At 39.9% G+C, this 23,907-nt stretch overlaps 1 protein-coding gene across 1 annotated transcript in view; it reads left to right on the plus strand.

The window, feature by feature from the left end:
- The window catches only part of SPOPL (speckle type BTB/POZ protein like), a 29,097-nt gene extending 15,171 nt beyond the window's left edge, over window positions 1-13,926 (plus strand). Inside the window, exons 3-11 of the mRNA XM_053405776.1 lie at window positions 497-618; window positions 1,558-1,709; window positions 4,063-4,190; window positions 8,463-8,640; window positions 8,726-8,781; window positions 9,624-9,746; window positions 10,469-10,611; window positions 10,707-10,760; window positions 12,014-13,926. Coding sequence (XP_053261751.1) covers window positions 497-618; window positions 1,558-1,709; window positions 4,063-4,190; window positions 8,463-8,640; window positions 8,726-8,781; window positions 9,624-9,746; window positions 10,469-10,611; window positions 10,707-10,760; window positions 12,014-12,158 — 1,101 coding nt within the window. The 3' untranslated portion in view covers window positions 12,159-13,926. The remainder of the gene's footprint in view (window positions 1-496; window positions 619-1,557; window positions 1,710-4,062; window positions 4,191-8,462; window positions 8,641-8,725; window positions 8,782-9,623; window positions 9,747-10,468; window positions 10,612-10,706; window positions 10,761-12,013) is intronic.
- The last annotated feature ends 9,981 nt before the right edge of the window (window positions 13,927-23,907 follow it).

The following is a 23,907-nucleotide window of genomic DNA, read 5'->3' on the forward strand; positions in this document are numbered from 1 at the left end:
CAGCAATATAATAGGCAAGAAATCAAATACTGAAGGTTGTATCCAGTGATTGGGAGGATTTGCAGAGGTGAGGACATCCATTGAGAAACATTCATTGTGAAAGCTTCCTTCTTTTTGTGCAGCTATTGAATACAACCTAAGGTTGCTGAGATGTAGGACGAATTAACCACCTAAAGTCTACAAAAATTCAACCTGTGGCTCTGAAAAAGCCTGCAGTTGCTGGTGGATAACTGATCAAATAAGGGACCCCTAAGGAATGAATCTTGCTCAAATGTCATACGTTGGTAGCTTATGGAATCCTATTCTGAAACTGGCTTTTTTAACAAGTGCACAGTATAAGCTGCAGTGACTCCTTAATTCTATGAGATATCCCTCCCCCCAAAAAACCAGTTTAAACCAGTTGAGGTTATTTCTTCAATAACTGCTTTAAAAAAAAATTAAGATGAAGAAAAGTGAATCTGGTGGATTTATGTGATTGTCTGCATCTCTTATTCAGGTTAAAGTTGTAAAATTTTCTTATATGTGGACCATTAATAACTTCAGCTTCTGCCGAGAAGAAATGGGGGAAGTTTTAAAGAGTTCTACTTTTTCATCAGGGCCAAATGACAAAATGAAATGGTAGGTATTAGTCACTTGTCAGTGGCTTCTCACTTTCTTTTCTTTAAGCATACGGTCTCTTGAGAATCTGTGAATATGTCATAAATAAAATCACATGTATGGTGTTTTATCCTCCAGTCTTAAAGCTGCTTTTATTGTTGAAAGTGGGGCAAACTATCACTGATTTTCTGCTACATTACAGAGATCCGAACAGCTAACAGTTTGAAATACTATATAGTTTGTGGCAAAATAAGGCAAGATGATGTATTATGTTGGATTAGGGCCAGAGATACATTGGGTTCAAATCTCCATTTGTGAGGTTACTGAGAGCAATTTGGGCAATTCAGGGGCCCAGTTTGCATGTAATACTAAGCCAAGCCATGTTCCCGGAAGAAAGATTGCTGCAGCTTTGCTGGTCTTTCATTGCAGCTCCTGCCACAGTGCTGTGAGCAAAGCCATGGGAGCCAAGGTTAGTTGAATGACTTGCAGCCTTGTGGACTTGTCTGGAGCAAGCAAATTATGGCTCAGCTCACATCCGTGTGGCACTAGCAGGGTTCCCTATTTGTAAACTGCCCTGTGATCCTTGGATGAAGGGTGGTATAGAAATGTAATAAATAAAAATAATAATCTCATTTTGTCCAAGAGGGCCCCACCCTTCTGAAGAAGCATTTCAGGAGAACACCATTGTATATATGGTCGCTCCTTGGAGTATTGAAAGGTGTGACAGCAGGAGAAGAGCAATAGGGATATATAGATATGAGCAACTGGAGGTCATGGGTGTTGAATACATATGTAAGTTTAAAAAACTGATCTCCGGAGCCCAGGGGATTTATTGTGTATGTGTAAAAAATCATATCACAACAGTACTCCAATTTTTAAATATCTTCGCAGGTTAGGCCTTTATGGATTGGAGAACAAGTTGATGTTTCTAAGACTTGCTTCTTATGTTCTTTATTTCAGGTGCCTGAGAGTAAACCCCAAAGGACTGGATGATGAAAGCAAAGATTACCTTTCACTGTATTTACTTCTAGTTAGTTGTCCAAAAAGTGAAGTGAGAGCAAAATTTAAATTTTCTCTTTTAAATGCAAAAAGAGAAGAAACGAAAGCAATGGGTAAGTGGATTTAAAAATGCTTCAATAACAATAGGTAGTTTTCACTTTAAGGAGTAAAAGGTCTGTCAAATCAGATATTTATTTATTTATTTATTTATTTATTTATTTAAAAGTTTGTAAACTCAGATTTATTATTTTGTGTCTGTACGAGTTCAGTCACAGTGTAATGGCTTCCTCTGGTTTTGGTCAATGGTATAGTTTGGAGAATGGTATAGTTGGCAATTCAGAGGCAATTTCAGTTATTTAAATCTAAATGAGATTTGACTGTCTTTCTTTTTGTATGCATTTTCTATTCAAACATGATTACATAAGCTTTCCTAATGTTTTGTGGTATATTTATTTATGATATAATTTTTCAAGTTGCCATGACAAATATCCAGCTGTTGCTTGGGGGAAACAGAACAAAGAGGGACTATTCACTGTTTGACAAGTTCTTTAAAAATAAAACCTGCTCCATAGGGTTGGGGGGGCACCTGGAGCATATGGGGTGGAGACAGAGGGGAGGAGGAATAATCCAGAATGCTTCCCTCCCCTGTTCTGCTGGTGGATACTTTCTTTCAGAAGGGGGAAATGTGGGATGTTACCTTTTATCTACAAATCATGTTTGCATTTTAGCCAGCAGGGGTTAATGAGACTACCAAGTGTGTTTTGTCGTTAAAAATCAGTTGTTCTGTTTTACATATCCTGAATGAAACTGACTTCAGTTTTTCGAATCCCACTTTCTGAAGTTTAATTTTGTCCTAAATTATATCTTGCTAATGAACTATTATCACAAGCAAGAGAACAGGACCTGCCGTGCAATTTGGACATTGTGTGTCCGTGTGTGCGTGTTCTCAGCCATACTGAAAAAGAATATGTATTGGAGCTGGTCTTGTGTGTCACCACATCTGGAATTAAACATGTGTCCTCTAGTATATGATGTGGCCTTGAGTATATGATTCAATAATAGACTGGTTCAGATCCTTTTCATTATAAACTTACTGAAGAAAGTGAGGAAATCGGCTGTTGCTTAACTCTGTATCATTCAATTATGGAAAAATATATTTTGCCCTTAATGGGATAAGGTTTGTAAATTGTTCAAAGCACTAAAATGCTCCTAAAATGTAACATCAGCAGCTAATTGCAGAAAAAATCCATTGTCTTTAATGGTCCAATTGCTGCTAACATTTGTTTTTAAAAAGTAATACTGCATTAACTTAGAACCAGAATAATGGGGGGTACCCTGTGCTGCCTTAGTGCTATGGGAATTTCACATCCCCACTGTAGCTCCCAGAAAATTTGTGGTAAGTGGGTGTAGAGGTGAAGTTGGAGGTTGGAATCATGTGGGGAAGGGGGAGAGGGAGGAATAAATGGAATTATATGAACTTAGCCATCTGCAGTGTCTCTGACATCAGTGGTTCCTCTGCTTCATCTGGGCTTATGAGAGATTTTGGGGGTGATTTTTGTACTTCCAGCTGAAACGTGTGGCTGAAATTCTACTCTTGCACTAATCTCCTGTACTAAAAGGCATCTCAGAAAAGAAAGTGGTAATTCCACGAAAATGAACACAGTAGTCCGATTTTTTATTATTATTATTATTATTATTATTATTATTATTATTATTATTAATTATTATTATATCCCACCCATTTGGCTGGGTTTCCCCAGCCACTCTGGGTGGTTTACAGCATATATAAAACAGTAACATATCAAACATTAAAAAGAATCCCATGAGTTAAATGCATGGGCTCTTGCCCACATGAAGTCCTTGTGCTGTGTCTCAAACCTCTTTTGACTTTATGAAGTTATGTCTACAGTGCTTTGGGTTCTGAATGTGAACATCATATGCAAACCTCCCCCACACCACCAAGCTTAATTTTAAAATATAGAGTTGTATCCAGATGTGCATTCAGTGACATTCCATTTGCACTTAGGAGGTGATTTGTACTGATTCTTCCTTCCCACTGCAGCCCCTGAAAACTGCACTGGGGGGCTGGAGGACCCTACAGAATGACATGGGGTGTGCTACCTGGGGATGTGGGGGAAACCTGTACTGGAACTAATTCCATCTCCAAACATAGTGGTGGGGAACCTGTGGCTGTCCAGCTGGTGGTGTGTTCCAATTCCCATCAGCCCCAACCAGCATGGCCAGGGATGATGGAAGCTGCAGTCCATTAACACCTGGAGGACCACCGCTTCCATGCCCAGGTGTAAACAAAATGAGTCTTTCTCTCAATGAAGGTGCTAATCTGGATACAGCTCATCTTTAGTACAATTGTTATCTTATTAGGTTTGATTTGGCTCTTGGATTTCACTTATTGTGTATGTATATTAAAACTGTTTTAATTGAACGTACTTAATCTATTTTACTTAGAAAGCCAAAGAGCATATCGATTTGTTCAAGGCAAAGATTGGGGTTTTAAAAAATTCATTCGAAGAGACTTCTTACTTGATGAAGCTAATGGTCTTTTACCAGATGATAAGCTTACGTTATTTTGTGAGGTAGGTAATCAACCAGTGCTTTTTAAAATAGAATATTGGTTTCCATGGCTATGAATGAAGAATATTTTCAAATGTTATGTTTATCCCTCTGTGTTACAGAAATGCCCTGATAAAATGTTTTAGCATAATGGTTGTTGTTTTTTTAAGTATTTGATGCAAGATTTTTCTAAAAATAATTGGGAGCCATTGGGGGAATTCCTGCTTGGCATGTAGTGAAAGGAAAGCTGTAGAATAATAAAAACTGCAGTAGTCTTGTTGGGGTGGAAGAAGGTGTAACATAAGGCAGGGTTGTGGGATCGGTTTCCTAGGTTGGTACTCTATGATGGTCATTGTGGAGCTACAGAGAAGCCACAGTTGGTTTGTCTTTGAGAGGAAGTGAACTCCCTCTTCCTATGATTTAAATTAATATTATGTCTGTATTTAAATTGGCCAGTGACAACTGAAGAACCGGATTTTTATGCCCCTGACTGTCAAATGTAGGGCTGAATTTAACATACAAGTGTTAGTAAAATCTCAGTCATCTGGACATTATTATTATTATTATTAGTAGTAGTAGTAGTAGTAGTAGTAGTATACCACTCTTCATCCAAAGATCGCAAGGAAGTTCACAACATAGAAATATAAAATGAGAACACAAAATACATAATAAAAACAAAAACAAACCAATAAACCCCCCCACCTCCTACCACAAACACATTTAAAATGGTATAGGGTGTTAATCAGCCAAAGGCGTTTTTGAAGAGGAACATTTTCGCCTTGTTCCTAAAGGTGTATAATGAAAGTGCCAGCCAAAGCTCCCTGGCGAAAGCATTCCTCAAACAGGGAGTCACTGCAGAAAAGGCCCGTTCTCATGTTGCTGCCCTTCGGACCTCCTATTGAGAAGGCACATGAAGAACGGCCTCAGATGATGACCTCAGGATCCAGGTTCATATGGAAAGAGGGGGTCCTTGAGGTATTCCGGTCCTAAGCCATTTAAGGCTTTATAGGTCAAAACCAGCACTTTGAATTAGGCCCAAAAAGTAAATGGCAGCCTCTGCAGTTGAGCCAGGTTTGGTGTAGTATGCTCAAACCATCTTGCCCTGGTGAGGAACCTGGCTGCCGAATTCAGCTGAAGTTTCTGAACCATCTTCAGTGGCAGCCCTATGTCTAACCTCGAGGTTACCAGAGCATAGACAACAGTAGTTAGATTCAGGTAGGTAGCCGTGTTGGTCTGACACAGTCTAAATAAATAGAATTTTTTTTAAAAAAGTCCAGTAGCACCTTAGAGACCAACTAAGTTTGTTCTGGGTATAAGCTTTCATGTGCATGCACACAAAAGCTTCTACCCAGAACAAACTTAGTTGGTCTTTAAGGTGCTACTGGACATTTATCTATCTATCTATCATCTATCATCTATTTTTATTTCAACAGTAGTTAGGCTATCCCTGTCCAGATAGGGGCGCAGCTGGGCTACCAGCCAAAGCTGATGGAAGGCACTTCGGGCCACTGAGGCCACCTGAGCCTCAAGCAACAGTAAAGGATCCAGAAGTACCCCCAAGCTACATACCTGCTCCTTCAGAGGGAGGTTAACTCCATCAAAGGCAGGCAACCTCCCAGCCTTCCAGTCTAGGGAACTGCCCACTAATAGTGCCTCAGTCTTATCTGGATTGAGCTTCAGTTTGTTGGCTCCCATCCAGACTATGACTGAGGTAAGACAATGGTCCATCACACTCACTGCCTCACCTGCAGAGCTGTGTGTCATTAGCAGATTATTACAATGAACTCCAAACCTCTGGATAACCCCACTCAGTGGTGTCATGTAGATTTTAAATAGCATACATAGGGGATAAAATCGAACACTGAACCCCACATTGAAGGTTCCATGGGGCTGAAGAGCACTCTCCAAGCATCCCCCTCTGGAAACGTCCATCCAAGGAGGACGGGAACTACCAGAAAACGATGTCACCCACCTCTGATTCAGACAGTTGCTCCAGAAGGATACCATGGTTGATGGTATCAAAAGCCACTGACAGGTTGAGTAGAATTAACAGAGACACATTTCCCCTTTTTCTCCCGACAAAGGTCATCATACAGGGCGACCAAAGCAGTTTCTGTGCCAAAACCGGGCCTAAACCCTGATTAAAATGGATCTGGAAAGTCAGTTTCCTCCAAGAGCGCCTGGATTTAATCTGTGACTACCTTCTCAAGAACCTTGCCCAAGAAGGGGAGACTAGCAACTCCTGGTAGTTACTTAGATTTTCTGAATTCAGGGAGAGTTTTTTGAAGGACCACCTTGCAGGGAGGCATTGATCAAGGCCTGCCCCAAACAGCTGTCTCCTCCCTGCTAGTTGGGGTTTTTTTACAGTCAAGAGGGGCAGGGCTCCAGAGTACAAATGGTTACCCTGAACGATCCAAGCATCTTGTCCACATCCTTGAGCCTTCCTGATTGAAACACATCCAACACAACAGGACTGGGGATTCTTAAAAGTGATTGTAACTTTCCATATAGTGATAAGGTTTCTACAGCAACGATCCCTTGATAGCATTAGATATTTAGAAGCAAATTTATTATGGTACCCTTCAGACTTAAGCCTGTTAACACAACATTACAAAATATTGGCAACCCCTACTACACCTGAGTGTTTAAGCAAGTGCATTTTACTTAGATTAATTGAAAAATCCTATGGATATAGATTCTCTGGTGGAATAGATCTTTAGCCTCAGGGAGGAATATATGTAAATAGCTATAAATTATGCCGGAAACCTAAACAGTCTTAGTAAAATCCAGTAAGACTGCTTATGATACTTAAAAATGGAAGGTTATGATCCCAGTGCACTGAATGTTAAATATACATTGGCAGGTTATCACTGCTGCCCTGGACTGATTAGTGGCTTAGGAGGATGATAGATGCTCTAACTGCTAATAAGTTTGCTTTGATCTGTGTATTTACAAGAAATGTGTACAAAAAAAACTTGGCAAGATTACAACTTAATTATGTGTCATTATGCTGTGTAGGAAGAATAATTGAAATGTGGCCCCTGAGACTAAATAGTGCAAATATACTGCATCTTACTTTATTTAGATAGACAGGCTAAATTAGCTGTGTGATGAATTTGTTATGAATACAATTATTCAGTTGGTAAGTGGATGTAACACATGTCTAGGTCTGAAAAGGATCCTTACTCCATAAAATATTTCTGGTTCAAATAGTTTTTGCTGTAGATCAAAGTAGTTTTATAAGTGAATATTGACTAAGAGGTCAGGGGTTTCTGTAAAAGATGAAATATTTTGCATTGCAGTGGTTTGACTTGGGGGGAATCAAACCTTGCCCTTTGTAGAGCAAAGCAAGTCTTGAAGCATTAGCTTTGCATATTGGCTTTGAACGCTACCCATCCATGAATTTGCTAAGGCTGATCCTGCTTGCTGGTCAAGAGTTATCATAGGAATACAGGATGTGATCCAATAGTTTCACCTTGCGAAGCCATTATTTTGTTCCCAGAGCAAGAAGGTTGGATGCTATCCATATGACGCAGTCTTATTCAAGATCAGGCTATTTGCTGGGCATGTGTTTCACATTCTCTTCTACCTGATTTTTTTTAAAAAATGTTAAAAATAAAAGTAAATAAATTGGAATTTCCAGGGATTGAACCCTAGCCCTTTTTCAGTCCTTCTCCAATGTGAACTTCAGCCAGGAGAGGTCATTTTCTACATCAGTGCCACTTCCTTCTGACCTTGGTTGGGCCACCTGCATTCTGTGTTGTTTTATTGTTTGTTTGTTTTTAAAAACTTGCTTTATCTCTAAATGGTACTATAAAATGTTAGCTAGCAGAACCTTTCCTAACCTATGAAGGCATTCCTGAGTGTTACAAAATTAATATTCTTCTGCTTAGTTTCTAAAGATATTAGCAGTGCAAACTCTCTTCAAGTCTGCTGTATTCTTGAATCTCGCCTTCAGGGTAGGAACTATTCGGGTTGCAAGTTGGAACAGTAGTACTGCGTGTTGCTGATTTTGTTGGTGGTGGATTTCAAAGAAATGTCCACCCCTGATTTTTTATTTCTTCTGTGCTGGTTGTATAAAGAACTGTTCCAGTTGAGTGTGAGGTTTTAGGGATAGCTGCTTCTGTGCTTCATTTTCTTCTTCCAGCTTATATTGGGATATCGGAATATCCCAACTAAAATGAATTGTCACTGCTTGAGGACTGAAGAACTATCTATTTGTTTGTATTCTTAAATCTAGGTTAACCATAGAAGCTGTAACATTATGATCGCATAAAATTACTGTTTTTTGCTAGGTGAGTGTGGTCCAAGACTCAGTGAATATATCAGGACAGTCCAGTACAAACACACTAAAGGTACCTGAATGCCGGCTAGCAGAAGATCTAGGAAATCTCTGGGAAACAACAAGATTTACAGATTGTAGCTTTTATGTAGGTGGAGAAGAGTTCAAAGCTCATAAATCTGTTCTTGCAGGTACCTCCTCCTTCTATATTATAATTTGTTTGATAAAATTATTTTGACCTTGGTATGGTACTAATGCTTTTGTCTCTTGCGACAGCTCGTTCACCTGTTTTTAATGCAATGTTTGAACACGAAATGGAGGAAAGCAAAAAGGTGAGTGAATGTTATCGTCATATGATTTGTAAAGGAGGGTTTTGTTTTTTTACAGAAAACTGTAAGCTTTTGGTGTAGATCAAGAATGCAGTAGCTGGGTAACTGGGTTAGGTTAACTGATTTTTTAAAACCTTACAATTAGCTTAAAAGGTGATTGAGATTTTAATTGAACATTGTTTAAAATGGCAATTATTTATAGTGCAGAAAAACTATGGGCAATAGTGCCACATTAGATGGGGCATTTTGCTTTCATGCTCTCCCGGGGTCAGGAGGTGGGCTGCATTTTTAACAAGACTAACTCATGGCACAATATCGCCTAGCTGCTCCTGAAACTGTCATTGTTACCAAACAAATTGAGGGGCAAAGGATATAGTTGCAAGGATTTAATATTGAGAAGCATTCAAATAAAACTGGCATTGCATTCGAATTGGAACTTTCCCTCAGAAATGGAAATGGAGGGAGTAATTGTATGAGAAGCATAGAATTAACATGCTTGGCCCTTAAGATTAGAAGAGCTAGAGAGATTCCATCCATTTCAGCAAGTGCAGTCTTATGGTTCAGCATGCTCTAGAAACCTGTCTGAAATGTATGTAGAGACCCATGGAACTAAGATGTTAAGAGTTAAGAGTCTCCGATTTTTAACTTTTGAATAGGATTTGAATGTGCCCACCACTTAGAATAGGATTCTAAGCAACTACAGCAGGAGCTAAATATATCTTATCACATTACATCAGGACACTTTGGATATGAAATAGTAAGTTATTAGGAATTACTCAGTGTAGATGGATTGTAATATTTTAAGTTGGAACCATGACAAGTTTTTTTTCTGTTTCACGTAACAGAATCGTGTAGAAATAAATGATGTAGACCCTGACGTTTTTAAAGAGATGATGAGGTTCATTTATACTGGGAAAGCTCCAAACCTTGACAAAATGGCCGACAGCTTGTTGGCAGCAGCAGACAAAGTAAGTAATTGCCTATACAAGGGCTTTATAGGTCATTTGAATGAAACCCAAAAAGTGTTTGTTTTGGGAGATTTCTATATAGTTAAGAAAAGCACAGTAAGGAACTGGATTATTAGCAGTAGAAATGTACTAGAAGACATAAGATCCTATGTAGTTTAGCTAAATGCTTCCTCTCAGGTGTTCTGGGTGTCTTTAGAGAGAGCTTGAGAAACAGCTGCCTTTGTATGCTGTTGTGCGAATTGAATGGATTTGTTTACGAGGAGTAAATATGCAAAGACAAGTGATAGAGGACTAATTCAGGCCTATTGCCCGTTACGCTGTGTCCAGACATTATCACAGTGTCACGGGTACAGAGGGTGAGCTTCAGATGCGAACCCTTAACATTTGTTTAAAGCTTGAGATGACAGCAGCAGGCTTTTATAGCTATTAGTAGGCAAATTGTATTTAAGCTGTATATATACATAGGTCCTCTTCTGCCAGAGATACAGCCGCCAGGTAACATAACCAGCCGGCACAGTCCCATTCCACCTCACACAGCCACTGAATGTGTGTTTGAAGGGAGTCTGTGTATTTCCTTACATTAACACAGTTGGCAATTCTTTGAGGGGCCAATTACTTCACAGTTACTAGAAAGTATATGCCTATTAGAAATGTCTGCTTTTTAGATTAAGGTAGGAAAGAACAAATGTGAACAACAATGGGCTTTCCCCCTCTTCCTTTAGTATGCACTGGAACGGCTAAAGATCATGTGTGAAGAAGCTCTGTGTAGTAACCTCTCAGTAGAAAATGTTGCAGACATCCTCATCCTCGCAGATTTGCACAGTGCGGAGCAGTTGAAAGCACAAGCAATAGAGTTTATTAACAGGTATGCAGTTGACTTCCTTCCTTTAAAAAGAATTTGCATCCCGTGAAGTGAAATCTCCTGAAAAATTAATATCTGGATATTCTCTCATGCCACAGGTGCAGTGTTCTTAGGCAACTTGGTTGTAAAGATGCGAAAAACTGGAACAGCAAGTACGTACTGGCTATGCTTCAAAGCCGTCTGTAAACAGTGTGTGGTATTTGGCACAAGTCCTGTAATCAGAGTAGACCTATCAAAGCTAATAGATGTGACTAAGGGTCATTAATTGGCTATACTCTGAGTAAAACGTGGTTGAATACAACCCAATCAGTTTTTGTTGTCTTGATCTTAAATTCTATCACAGCAGAATAAACAATGTATACCAAAAACAAATAATTAGAATACCAGTATCCATATAGATTTGTTCCCAACTTCCTCTTGCAAAAGAAATGAAGCCACTTTCTGTTACCAATTATTTCCTGTATCTCCATTTTCTGTAGACTTAAGCAGAGTTGAAACTGAGACTATGGGTGGAATTCCAGGTCACACTCTTCTGATTGTTCCATCAGCGCAAGCATTTCTGCTTGCCAGATGGAGCAGTCCCTCTTCTCCTTCCCCCGCCCCAAATGTGCTCTTCTGGGGGTTTTCCTCATTCCCTAGAGCAAATTTGGGGGAGGGGGGAACCATGTTTCAATAATGGGAGCCCTTCCCCCTGGCTTCTGCTAGCACACTTGAGTTAGTTGAATCCGGGCCAGCAATTCTTTCCTTGTGCATAGGGCACTGAAATTGACAGAGAATATCTTCCACTGTTCTCATACCACAAGTGCAGTGTCTTAAGTCACAGAAGATATTCTTGTAATGTCCATCTGGAACAGTATAGGGCCTGTGCTGAAACCTTAAACAAGCTTCCCATGTTGATCCAGGACTTGAAGATCTGAAAGACAGCTTTTGTAGTCATGGTCAAACTTAATCATGTGATTCAGAGAAGGCAATGTTGGACTGACTGCAGGTCTTTAAATTCTGCTTTGGTAGCAGGGTGGCTGGGATGACCCAACGGGATGGGTGGGGTACAAATGATAAAAATTTGGCTTAAAATTGAAAAACAAGTTTGCTGCAGATTCTCCAAAAGCTAGATTGTCCTTTGCAGCCAAGTGCACAATTTCTAAAACAGCTGAAAAAATTATCCTTAATAGTACAACGCTATGCATGCTTACTCAGAAGCAACTCCCATTGAATTAATGGGGCTTGCTTCCAGAAAAGTATGCACAGGATCGCAGGCACTCTTCTAATCCATGGCTTAGATATACCAGCAAGCTGATTTACCCGGGAGCATGTCCCATTGAACTTACTGTTGTAGCTTCAAAGTGGACATACATAGGATTGCATTGTCTCCTGAACCTGATTCTTGTAATTCTTTTATTGACAGCCAAGCCACGGACATCATGGAAACGGCCGGCTGGAAGTCAATGATCCACTCCCACCCCCACTTAGTAGCTGAGGCCTTTCGAGCGTTAGCATCTGCACAGTGTCCACAGTTTGGCATTCCACGCAAACGACTAAAACAGTCATGAAATCTTCCATGAACTATAGAGAATATAAGACTCCTCATCCCTGTCCAGAGGGGTTTCCACAGACCATCTGCCAGAATTTGCTACCCCCTGTCCACAGAACAGAAAGCTTTTAAGAGTGGATAATAATATATGGTTTAATAATCAGCTTTAATTTAGACTGATAACTCTCCAGTTCACTGAAAGGCCTTAACGTCAGTTACTCTAGTTCATTTGTGGTTTTCTTTTTCCTCTTTCTTTTTAAATTGTGCCTCGTCTTTTTGACTCGGCTATGTAGGATTGCACTAGCTCCATAATGCAGTAATGCTGATAAATGAAGACCGTTCTTGAAAGGGATCTTCCTTTTTTAAAAAAAACAAAACAAAACCCAAAATGAAGAGTATAATTTGGTCTTGTGGTAACTGGAAGGTTTCAACTAGCCTCTTATTAAAAGCGCTTGACTTGAGGGGCAGCAAGCACTCCAGTCAAAGTACTGTATTTAGGGTGCATCTGTCTACCTTCAGAGGGTGCTGCCAGGCATGCTGTGGCAATATACTACTCTGAATATAATTTATTTTTCATTGGTTCAGGTGAGTGAGAGAAATATGCAATGTCTTGGCCCAGAAATGTATTTTGCTAGAATTTCTAAATGCTTACTCCGTGAGTGTCTCCATCAGATGTTAAAAGAAACACACAGTAACCCTTTTTGGCCTGTGTTCCTTCACGATTCGTTGCTATTTTACATTTACATTGTACTGAACCAGAGCGAAAGCTAGTATGGAGAGAGAACAAGTGATAAATGCTGGGGAAGAAGTGGTTATTTCTCACATGGGATACATGGAAGGTCAAGGATGCATAAGAATGACCAAATGTAAATTTCAGAAATGGGCCAAATTATGGATTCTCAGTATGCACTTTTAATGTGTAACTTTTGTATGTTGTGTGGTACATATATATTTTGGTTTTGATAAATATGGTACAGCAATTGTGGCCTAACTTTTGAAATACATTAAGATGCCCACAGCCACATGGGATTTAGTTTTGTTACTGCAAACAAGGAAAGCATGACTTTAGAGATGTTGATTAAAGTGACTATCTCAAGTGTTCATGTTAGAATCCATTCTATTTTCACACTTTGGGCAGGCTTAGCTATGTTCCTTTGGTGTGTGTATGCACAAGCCTGTTCACACTAGTGGAAGTTGCACAGACACACACTTAACAGGAAGAATAGGAGTCTGAAATGTCAGTATTTATAAGCACTGACTTGCTGTTTTTAGCATTTGCTATTGTACTAGCATTGTGGATGGTATTGAAATTCTGCATAATGTGAAAAGGATATAACAACCTGTAAACTGCTTGTAAAGGGCCAGTTTTTCTATACAAACCTTTGCTTTAATGCCACCACTTCCAGTGTTTTTGCTAGCTTTGTTTACAGTTGGGAGGATTTGTCTGCAGCAGTGCACATTTGTAAACGCTTCTTGAATGATTGACAGTGAATTTTACTTTAAACCTGGTGATGTGCTAGATCTGTTGTGTGGTAAAAGTTGTATTTAACCATAGGAAAAGGGAATTGCTCTGAATTTTTAACTAAATATTTTAATTGACCCGTTTGATTCACATGCTTACTCTATTAAGGGATTTTTTACCTCCTCAAAACGTGCCTCCTTTCTGTTTTCAGTGAGGAGCATTGACATGTTTAAAGTTCTCGAGCATGTTTATTAATTTGAGTAAACATTTATTAAAGAACAGTTGGGGGCAAGCAGAGTGTTCCCAAGCCAGCACAGTGCTAAAATGTGAAACTTACCCACTTTCTGGCTAAACTCACTCTTTAGGGTGATTTGAATGCAGTATTTGAATTATCATCCTTCAGGCACAGTTAAAGGCTATTTTAATTGCACTCCTGGTGGTTTCAGTGGGCCTCAATATTACTCAGTGAACCAAACCGATACAGAGATGCATCATAGATTTTAACATTTATTGGCAGTTTCTCCTAATCCAAACTAAGGTCTTGTAGGTGTCAGGTAAGCTGTGTCCCTCCATTGCAGAGAAACTTCTGCTGCAGTGTAAGAAATTATCATAATGAACAGCCTCGCAACGTGAAAGTTGCAGCTATAATAGACAGAGTGACTTGACTATTTAATACCATAACTGTCCATTTCAGCTTATTCAGAAACTGCTAAATAGAGCAATCAGATGGAAAATCTTAAGCATTTTGTTTACAAGTTTTTAAAAAGCATAATAGCACACTTTGTACCAAAAAATAATAATTAAAACACTGTGCTGTAAGAATTTCTACAACTCTATGAAAAGTCCACTTGTCAAATTAACAAAATGTATGTCACATGGTACACTTAGCAGCCAATCATGATAACTGATATACACGCAGGTCCCACTATGGAACACTGTTTATCTGGAATTTCAGTTAGCTGTACACAAAGAATTATACCCAAACCTCACTACACAAATGGCTGATTCAGATATCTGAACAGCCAGCGTTTACCCACTTCCTTACTTGTTTGTGGTTTGCTGGTCTGCAGCAGCCATTTCAGGCAGACAGGGAGATCAGACAAATCATGGATTAGAAATGTTCCCATAGGAAACATTGGAAACCATCAGCTTGTTATGTGAACACTTGCCTATCAAACGATTTCCTGGAAATGCATTGTGTTCTGAAAGCAGGAGCTGTGTGTATATTGTTCCATACATTTGCTATTAAAAATACACAAAAAGGGTTAAACAAATCCACATCCCGCCCCCTGCACCCTTTTAGTGAACCACATGCAGTGTTTTCACTCTTCCGATAGTGCTGGCAAGAACAATTTTCTCTGTCTTGCTGCAGTCTGATTACATTTCCTCTTGTTCCATGTGAAAAAATCCTCATTGGAACTAGACTTCTCTTTCCAGAGAAGAGATCTAAAGTCCATTAGAGGTTCTCAGTGGGAAAGGGTGAGAAAGGTGATTTTCACTTCCTCCTTCAGCGCCAATGCTCCATCTCCCAGCTGTCCTGCAGGGTCACCTGACCCCATAGAGCAGCTTTGGGGGGGGGGATGCATGGGGCTAAAGAAGCAGGGGGAAATTGGTAGCAATCACCCCTTTCTCCACTGGAGGGCCCTATTGATTTGGTTCAGCCTTGATCCTCCCCCTAGTGCTGCAGGAGAAAAGGTCTGTTTGCACATGCTTTTTTATGGCTGAATACTTGACATTTGGTGAGAATAGTAACAGTCTACTCATTGGGATTTTCAGCACAGTTACCCAAGTGCCATGTTTGACTTGCCAACTCTGTCCCTTCAATACCCACCGGCCATCACCATCAACCCCCGCCCCCCCAAGGGAGCACCCTGCATGTGTTGTGTAGTGGTGTGTGAGTTTTTAACAAAGATTTGTTTTTCAGAAAAAAAGGACTCTGTTTGCTGTTAAAAGTGGCAGAGGTTTCACTTAATTGAAGTATGTGACAATGTACTTCAGTAACCCATCCAGATTTCGACAGTCCATTTACTGCATGCTGAAGTATGAATGCATAGTGCCTTTTTGAAATATAATGGGATGAATTTGTTTTTGAAAATTCTTGGAAAAGGTATAGAGGAGTACTGATGTATGAGGAATACATGAATGCAGAATAGAGTGGGTATATGTACAACAGTTTGTCTATCTTCAGAAGCTACAGATGCAAAATATTTTTCAGACGTATATTTTCTCTGTGCTCAGTAAACTCTGAATTCTAAAATGAGGTTATTGATAGAAGAAAGGCTTAAGATGATTTGTGTTGGGGTTGTGTGTGTTTTTTTGTTGGTATGGTTTCATTATTTAACTATGGAATTTCAATGAGTTTTTGATAACATCTGCCTTCTAAGAGTAACACAGAGTATAGTATCTGTGTTTGTCCCCTTATGAAGAGGCTGTTCCTTCAAGGTCAAGTCTAAATAATTGTGCTAGTAAAGTTCCTATAGGAATTGTGAGGTTAAACAGTGGGAGGTGCTTTGTTTTTAGGTTATAACATATGATTTATTTAAACCAATTGATGTTTGTCCCAAGTTTTAATTCTTATTGGCTGGGTTGATTGGATTTTCTTAACACTTCCTACAAACCATTAGGTACTGGTTTGTTTTACAACACAAGCACATTGAATTGCTTGCTTCCTGCTTGCAGCAAATGGACTTCCCCTGAAATGGACACTCATTATTTTTGTCAGTGTTTGCTGTGGTTTGCGTTAATCATACTCTGTAATCTAGTTAATCCTGGATTTTGATATGTCAGAATGAAGGTTTCTCTTTAGTTCTGTTTTAGAATCTAAACATTGGAAGGACTTTAAACCTGGGTCTTAGCTGGGAGTTATTCACATTACCTATCATGTTAAACACTTGCATCAAACCATCCAGCCTTTTATATCCGCCTGATGTTAACAGTGAAATACTTTTTGTACCTTGTTGCTGAAAATATTTTTGCATTTCAGGACATCAAGTTACAATAAAGTTGTTACTTATACAGAAATCTTCTGTGTACCTTGTTGTCTTTGAGACACTGACTTTGCTACGTTTCCCTTGACATATAGCAACGTCAACGATGATCACAACGTTGTTCACCGTCTTGACAATTTTTTTATTCAGAAATCAATAGAAAACAGATCACGTTGTATACACTGGTTTACAACTTCACACACGCACACTATATTAATGCTGATTTTAGAGAAGGACATAGGCTGCCACATTGTAGAAAGTGTCATAAAAAATCATATTCAAAATTTGGAGTGGCATCTATGGGTACATCTGCACCGAGAGCTAGGGCACTGACCACTTCCTACTGAATTTTCACTTGAAGAAACCTTTCATAGCTAATAGAAGGTTATTCCAGATCTCATTTTGGGGGTTACAGTTGGGGAGGGGAGAGTTGTGGCATGTGTGCTGCCCACAACAATATCTCTGGTCTGTCTGGAATACCTTTTACTAACTAATTTGCCAGTTTGCAAATGTTGGAAGATAAAAACAGCTATTTGTCATCCGTGACGTCCAGATCAGACTACTGTAATAAGCTCCAATTCACATCCCATTAAAGATGACTTGGAAACTTTAGGTGGTACAAAAGGTTGCTGTCCATCTATGAAATGAAATGAGCTGGTGAGAATATATTGATATGTTTTCAATCCACCAGCATAGGTTGCCAGTTTGGGGCCAGATTTCAAATCCTGACTTTTGATCTACCTAGAGCAGGGCTTTCTCTGTTGTGGCACCTGAGCTACAGAATTCTCTTCCTAGAAAATCATGTTTTGCCTTCTTTTCCTTGCCTCCTTTAAAATATTTTGGAAGGTCTTTGGCAGAAATCACATTTGTTAACTTTGACCATTTTTACACTTGTTGGCAATGAGTTGGAGCCAGACCTGTTATCCTACAAATAGAAGGACTTTTTCTGCTAACAGAAATGTCTTGAATCCAGCAGAAGCTCCCATGAACTGGGTGCCCCCTCAGGTAGACAGGGAAGTGATATATGCCAGACCCCCCAACCCATTGAAGCAGATTTTTCTTTTTGGGAAGGGGAACATGGTATTTGCAAGAGTTATTGGAATTCTGTTCTGTGCAACTCTGGATATTAGTCCTTGTATTACTAAGACTTTTTCAGTATTCTTGTTTTCATTTCACAAAAATGCAAAATGTTGAATGATGATTTATAAGTATTGTTTATATCCTACTCTGCAGGATCTCTAGGTATTTTCACCACACAAGTACTTTGATTGCTGACTTCCAACTTAAGAGATGCCTTGGCTGTTTAATTGCTTCGTTATTAAAAGCATCTGCTCCGAACCAATAGTTTAAGAGGCAAATATTCGTAACAGAACTATCTGCATTTCAGACTATTGGTTTGAAGCAGATGGTTAGCAATTTGAATTCCAGTCAGCATTTTAGCACAAAACTTTTCAGCGACGGTCATCCTGGGGTAGATGGCTTCACCCAAAGTGTAGGCAAAGGACTGAAGAGGGAAGGGAGTATTGTGAAATAATGGCTTGAAAAATAAAACTGCTCCCTTTCCAAAGCAGGCTGGGTTGTGAGGTAATGCAAAGATTGATGCCCAGTTTGGGACTGAGTCCCTCCGCTTCCCAGCAGCACTTCATCCCATATTGTTTAGGAGGCCATATTGTTTAGGAGGTGAGTTTTTGAAAATGTATTTTTATACAACTTTGGATTTCTAGCCATAGTTCACCAAAGGCTTATGTCACAAATCAAGCTATGTATCCAGTTTAAGGGTAATATGTAATGTTAGCCATGCTGAATAGACATACTGAAATACGAACTTCAATAACTGGGATAACCCCCAAAGTTTTTCTTAAAACTTCTTTGTCAATAACCTTCAACCCGGGGGGCGGGGGGAGACACTCTGGTCAGGTCTGGTTAATTTGAAAGGAAACATTTAAGAGGCTGTAAACTGTACTATTTGTTGGAGGGCGAGGTGGGTGTGGAGAGAAAAAATGCTCTCCAGTCATTTAGATATTAATAGCAGACTCCTACTTTTGACAAGCTGACAGAATTAGAGAATTGAAACTTGATGAATCTTAATGTTTTCTGTCATGTAGCTCAATTTCCCCAAATTATTTCTCCAATTAGTTCTAGTCTTTTGTGAAGGAATGTCTAATGATAATTAATACATTCTTTTCAATTTGCATATTCAAGCTCGAGCATGTCTAAAACATGCAGATTTGTTGTGAGGGCAAGTCAGAATTTCTGCAGAGGTAAAGAAACGTCGTAAATGTACACTACACGGATGAGCCCCCCAGATTTTAAAGTACAACCTTTTCCCCTTCCTGAAGCACAGAATCTTAATTAGCATACTTTAACTAGATCCTGTTAAGTGAGCTAGACAGCAGTCTCCATTTCTCTATACAGGCATCCCCCCACTTATGCGGGGTTATGTTCCGGGCGCCGCACACATAAGTGAAATTGTGTAAGAAAACACACTAAATGCCTATTTTCCCCTGCTCTCCAGCTCTCTCCCGCTCTCCAATCCAGACCAAAATATCTAGAGTTGAAGCTCTGGGACCATCTAGAAGCTAACAGAAAGCACCTGCTGCTGCTGTGCTACCCAGCACGTCAGCTGTTAGGCAGGGTAGCTGAGCAGCCTAAACAAAGTCTCGATGCAGCTCAGATTTCTTTTAGACTTCCTCTGCCCACAATGACATCCTCTTCGGGCTCCGGAGAGGATCTCCTCACAAGCCACAAGGACTCTCCAGCTCTCTTCCACCATTTCCTGGTATGATTCTATTTGTTTGTTTCTCGGCACCATGCATAAATGTTGTTGTTTAGTTGTTTAGTTGTTTAGTCATGTCCGACTCTTCGTGACCCCATGGACCAGAGCACGCCAGGCACTTCTGTCTTCCACTGCCTCCCGCAGTTTGGTCAAACTCATGCTGGTAGCTTCAAGAACACTGTCCAACCATCTCGTCCTCTGTCATCCCCTTCTTCTTGTGCCCTCAAGTGATCATGGAGCCCAAGAAAGTAAAATCTCTCACTGCCTCCATTTCTTCCCCTTCTATTTGCCAGGAGGTGATGGGCCCAGTGGTCATGATCTTCGTTTTTTTGATGTTGAGCTTCAGACTATATTTTGCGCTCTCCTATTTCACCCTCATTAAAAGGTTCTTTAATTCCTCACTTTCTGCCATCAAGGTTGTGTCATCTGCATATCTGAGGTTGTGGATATTTCTTCCGGCAATCTTAATTCCTGCTTGGGATTCATCCAGCCCAGCTTTTCGCATGATGAACTTGCACACAAATATAATGCACATAAGTGGGGGGGGTGTGTGCCTATACTTGCCCCAAACCTGGATCTAGGCATCCAGGGAATTCTCCTTTTATTTTACCATATGTATTTTTCAATTTAGCCAACTTACAAATCCAAAAACCAGCACCCAGATCTTGCTATCCAAGCCAGTACTTTTAGGATTCCCAGGTATAATCACTAAGAATTCTGCATATCAAGCTGGTGGGTCCAGCCTGCAGGTTTCAAAGCCATGACTGTTTCCATCTTAAATTCGATGGTACAAGTAACTTCCACTGTTTGTTGGGCAAAGAAGTATGGTAGAAACCTAAACTTTCCACCCCACAGCTGTAATCCTGTAGTGTACAGGCAGTTACCATTTTTTGCAGGGTTTCCATTCCTGGCCCCTATGCACATCGGGGGAATGCACATAAGCCTGCCCTGCCCCCATTCCTCCAGGTCGAAAAGGACCCATACGTTGGCAGTCACACATCAGTTGGACATGCCTGAAATGGTCGCTGCCTGTAGCAGAATTTGTAGGATCCCTAAAGGGAGCAGTGTTTCTTGACAAGAAGCAGAGCCAAACTTCCTCAGCCAGGCTGAGGTGACGTTCAAGCACTTTTAGAGGTATGATTAAAAGGCAACAGATTGTCAATTACAGAGTTATGTTGTTGTCACTATTAAGGGGTGTTCTTTGGATGGATGGATGGATTATTTATTTATTTTCCTTGGGCGTTTATGATACATATTGCTACCTGGTCCCACCAGCTTCAACAATAAAAGTCTGAAACTTATCACGATGGTAGCATTTTGCCAGTATGTACATAATACTTATTTAATTATTTAAATTATTCCTTTATTTATTTATTTATTAACTCGCAAGTGGTTCACAACCTAATTTAAAGCATCAAGCAAGGCTTTACAAAACAAATATTGCATACAAAGGTCAAATATAAAAGACATATTTAAAGCAGCACAGTTAACAGTAAAACAAAAATATTATCTTAAATTTAAAAGCATTGCGGGTACAATAAACTCCCCCTCAAAACAGCCTCGTTCATAATAATATAAAATAACAGTGACACAAGCTTCACCCACACTTTCCACATATAGTAGGCTTGAAATCTGCATTCCTTGTTTGTGGCTTTCACAAAGCAACATCACTGTGAAAAGCTGTTTACTTGTGTGTGTATGTCATCATTCTAGATGTGCAGCTGCAGCATGTGAAAAGTCCATCACACGATGATAGTGTATAGGGTGAATTAACACGTGACTTTATCACGCAAAACAAGCCCCAGCTTAGCAGGGCCTAGAGTGGGGAACTCCTTTCAACCTTGACCATTGGCTAAGGTGATTGAGGTTGGTGGGAATTGAGAATCCAACATCTGGAGGGCTTCAGGTTCTCCTCCTCATTGCACCCTTGACACCTTTTCACTGTGGGCTGTATTGAAATATTCTCAAGTGTTTGAAACACAGTTTGAGAGAGTTCCTTCTTGCCACAGATATCTAATCGGCCCATGGTACTTTGACTAGGTCTTTTGAACGGAGAAAAAACTTCTCACGCCAGATGTTGGCTTGAAGATGGATAGGCAGCTAATTTTAAAAATAAAAACTTATTCTAGACAAATATTGGAGAGAACTTTATACTCTTGCACTGCATTTATAACACATCCTATTTAATATAGATTTATTACATTTTCTTTTTTATATGGAAGACCAAAAAAAAAAAAAAAAGAGAGGATATGGCTTGTGAGTGGACAGGGAAAGTAATAACTTCCATCTGCCCGAAGTGGCCTTTGATTCAGAAATCTGTGCCAACAATAGGAGTGTTATCAGCTTTATTTGGACAGACTTTGCCATTACCTGACAAAAGGAGCAATTATGAGAGCCAATGTGAGCAATTTTGCTAATGCTACCTGACTTCATGCTTCTAAACAGAGCAATAATCAAATTTATTTGTGATGTGTGTTGGGGAGAATGCAAATGGAACACTCCACTGAACACTTGTGAACTGTAAATAGAGCATGAAATCACTTTTGCACAGTAATTCTAAAAAATTAACACTCTACCCCCCAATCCCTCCCCCCACTTTTTGCAATATGAGTTTTGCTGTGAGAATGTAAAATTAGGTACAGTACAATCTGTGACTGGACTAGGCATTAGGAAATGGGGTGTAAGTTTAACAAGGAGAAAGATCAAGTAGAAAATACTTTTTGCACAAAAATGCCCCAGCTGTGTTCAGCATAGAAAGTTTATTGATCTTAAGTCCTATTGAAACAATGGACTAATAATGCACTAAATAATGGACTAAATAATGACTAAGTTATCTCACTGGTTTCAGTGGGACATATGGTGACCACCTTTTCTATGGAGTGAGGTCCATGGTTTACAGACTGCAGGTTGATGGACATGCATTTTTATTTTGGTGGGAGGGATCATGCTGTGGAAGGTTGCATGTACGTATACACATAATTTTGTATCCCAAAGTTGATCTATAGCAGGTACCCCCAAACTCGGCCCTCTAGATGTTTTGGGACTACAATTCCCATCATCCCTGGCCACTGGTCCTGTTATCTAGGGATGATGGGAGTTGTAGTCCCAAAACAGCTGGAGGGCCAATTTTGGGGGTGCCTGGTCTATAGCTATTTGTGTTTACAATTATGTGGCTGAAAGCCATGTTGTGTTACAAACATTGTTATTTGGGGTTGTAAATACAGTAGGGAGTCCTCAAACTTCTGAGTTGCCTCATTCTCCCCCCCCCAAATGCCTCTCTCCTCTCCTCACAAGCCTCCCCCCTCCTCCATTTTTTTCTTTTCTAATAAACTAAATCAAACTAAAGGAATTCCCAGCACTCAAGAGGGGATAGGGGTAGAGAGATGGGGGGGGGCGAATCTTTGCAATTTCCCCAGCACTCTCCAGTCACAGTGATTTGGGGGGAGGGTGTTAAGTTGTGGGTGAACATATCAGACGACACAGCGATTCTTCAAACAGCTCTTGTTTATTCACAGGCCAGAACAGAACTGAACTGAAGGGTTCAGCCAGCCTGCTTATACAGAGCTCCACTAGAACACAACAGTAACGATTTTCTGTAACTATCCAATCACTGAACGTCACTTTCAATCCCTTATTTGCATATGTGGACCTGAGTGAAAACTATCTACAGTATCCCCCTGCTGGCCCAGGGTGAGAACTTCAGTATATAACAGAGGGATGTTGAAGTAAAAATAAACAGAGCTGCTCTTTATATGAGTTGTCATTCTCTTCGGAGTTTTGGTTGTGAGAGCAGTGTGTAAGCAGTGCAATTAGACTTTTGGGGTGGCCTGCTTCTTTCCCAATCTATTCTTTGTCCTAATACACAATTTAAAAACATTGCCCTCTTCCCCTACCTCACAGAGGGTACTTCCACAAAGGTGGAGGGTGGTGGTGAGAAAAATTTTTTTTGTAACTAAGTTATCTTTTTCTAATAGGGAAGGTACCCAGGGGCATCTCACTCACGTTCCCATTTTTCAAACTGATTGCCCCTAAAAAGAGGGGTTGTGATTTCTATTTTCCAACCCTCAAGCAGTAAAGTATGTTGTTGCAAGAGACCAGTTGTACCTGTCTTTTGGGAAATTGTCACACTTTGCCCCCTCAGAAGAGGCAACCATGCTAGCAACTTGCATCCAATTCTGACAGAAAATAAAAAGTTAGGGATTTCTTATTGGAAAATTTAACCTGAAAATTAGTGGGCTTAATCCACTTGAGGGATTCCTTTGCCTGAAAATTTCATCCACATGTGAAAAAAGTTGGCCATTTTTAGATTTCACATTATTGTCAATGGGTACGAAGCAAAACTTCAGATTTAACACAGATCATATCTGGACCTCAATGTCAATCTAATTGGGATAACAGAGTGGCTCTAAAACAGATTGCTCTGCTTCCAATGGATACAAGATTAATATTTTTGTCATTGCATATCCCTAGTATATGTCTAAGCCCGCCTCTCTCTCTGCCCCCCATTGCTTTTATGAACTCCATTCAAACAATATTCTCCCAT

The sequence above is a fragment of the Podarcis raffonei genome, chromosome 1, assembly GCF_027172205.1.
Source record: "Podarcis raffonei isolate rPodRaf1 chromosome 1, rPodRaf1.pri, whole genome shotgun sequence".
NCBI lineage: Eukaryota > Metazoa > Chordata > Lepidosauria > Squamata > Lacertidae > Podarcis > Podarcis raffonei.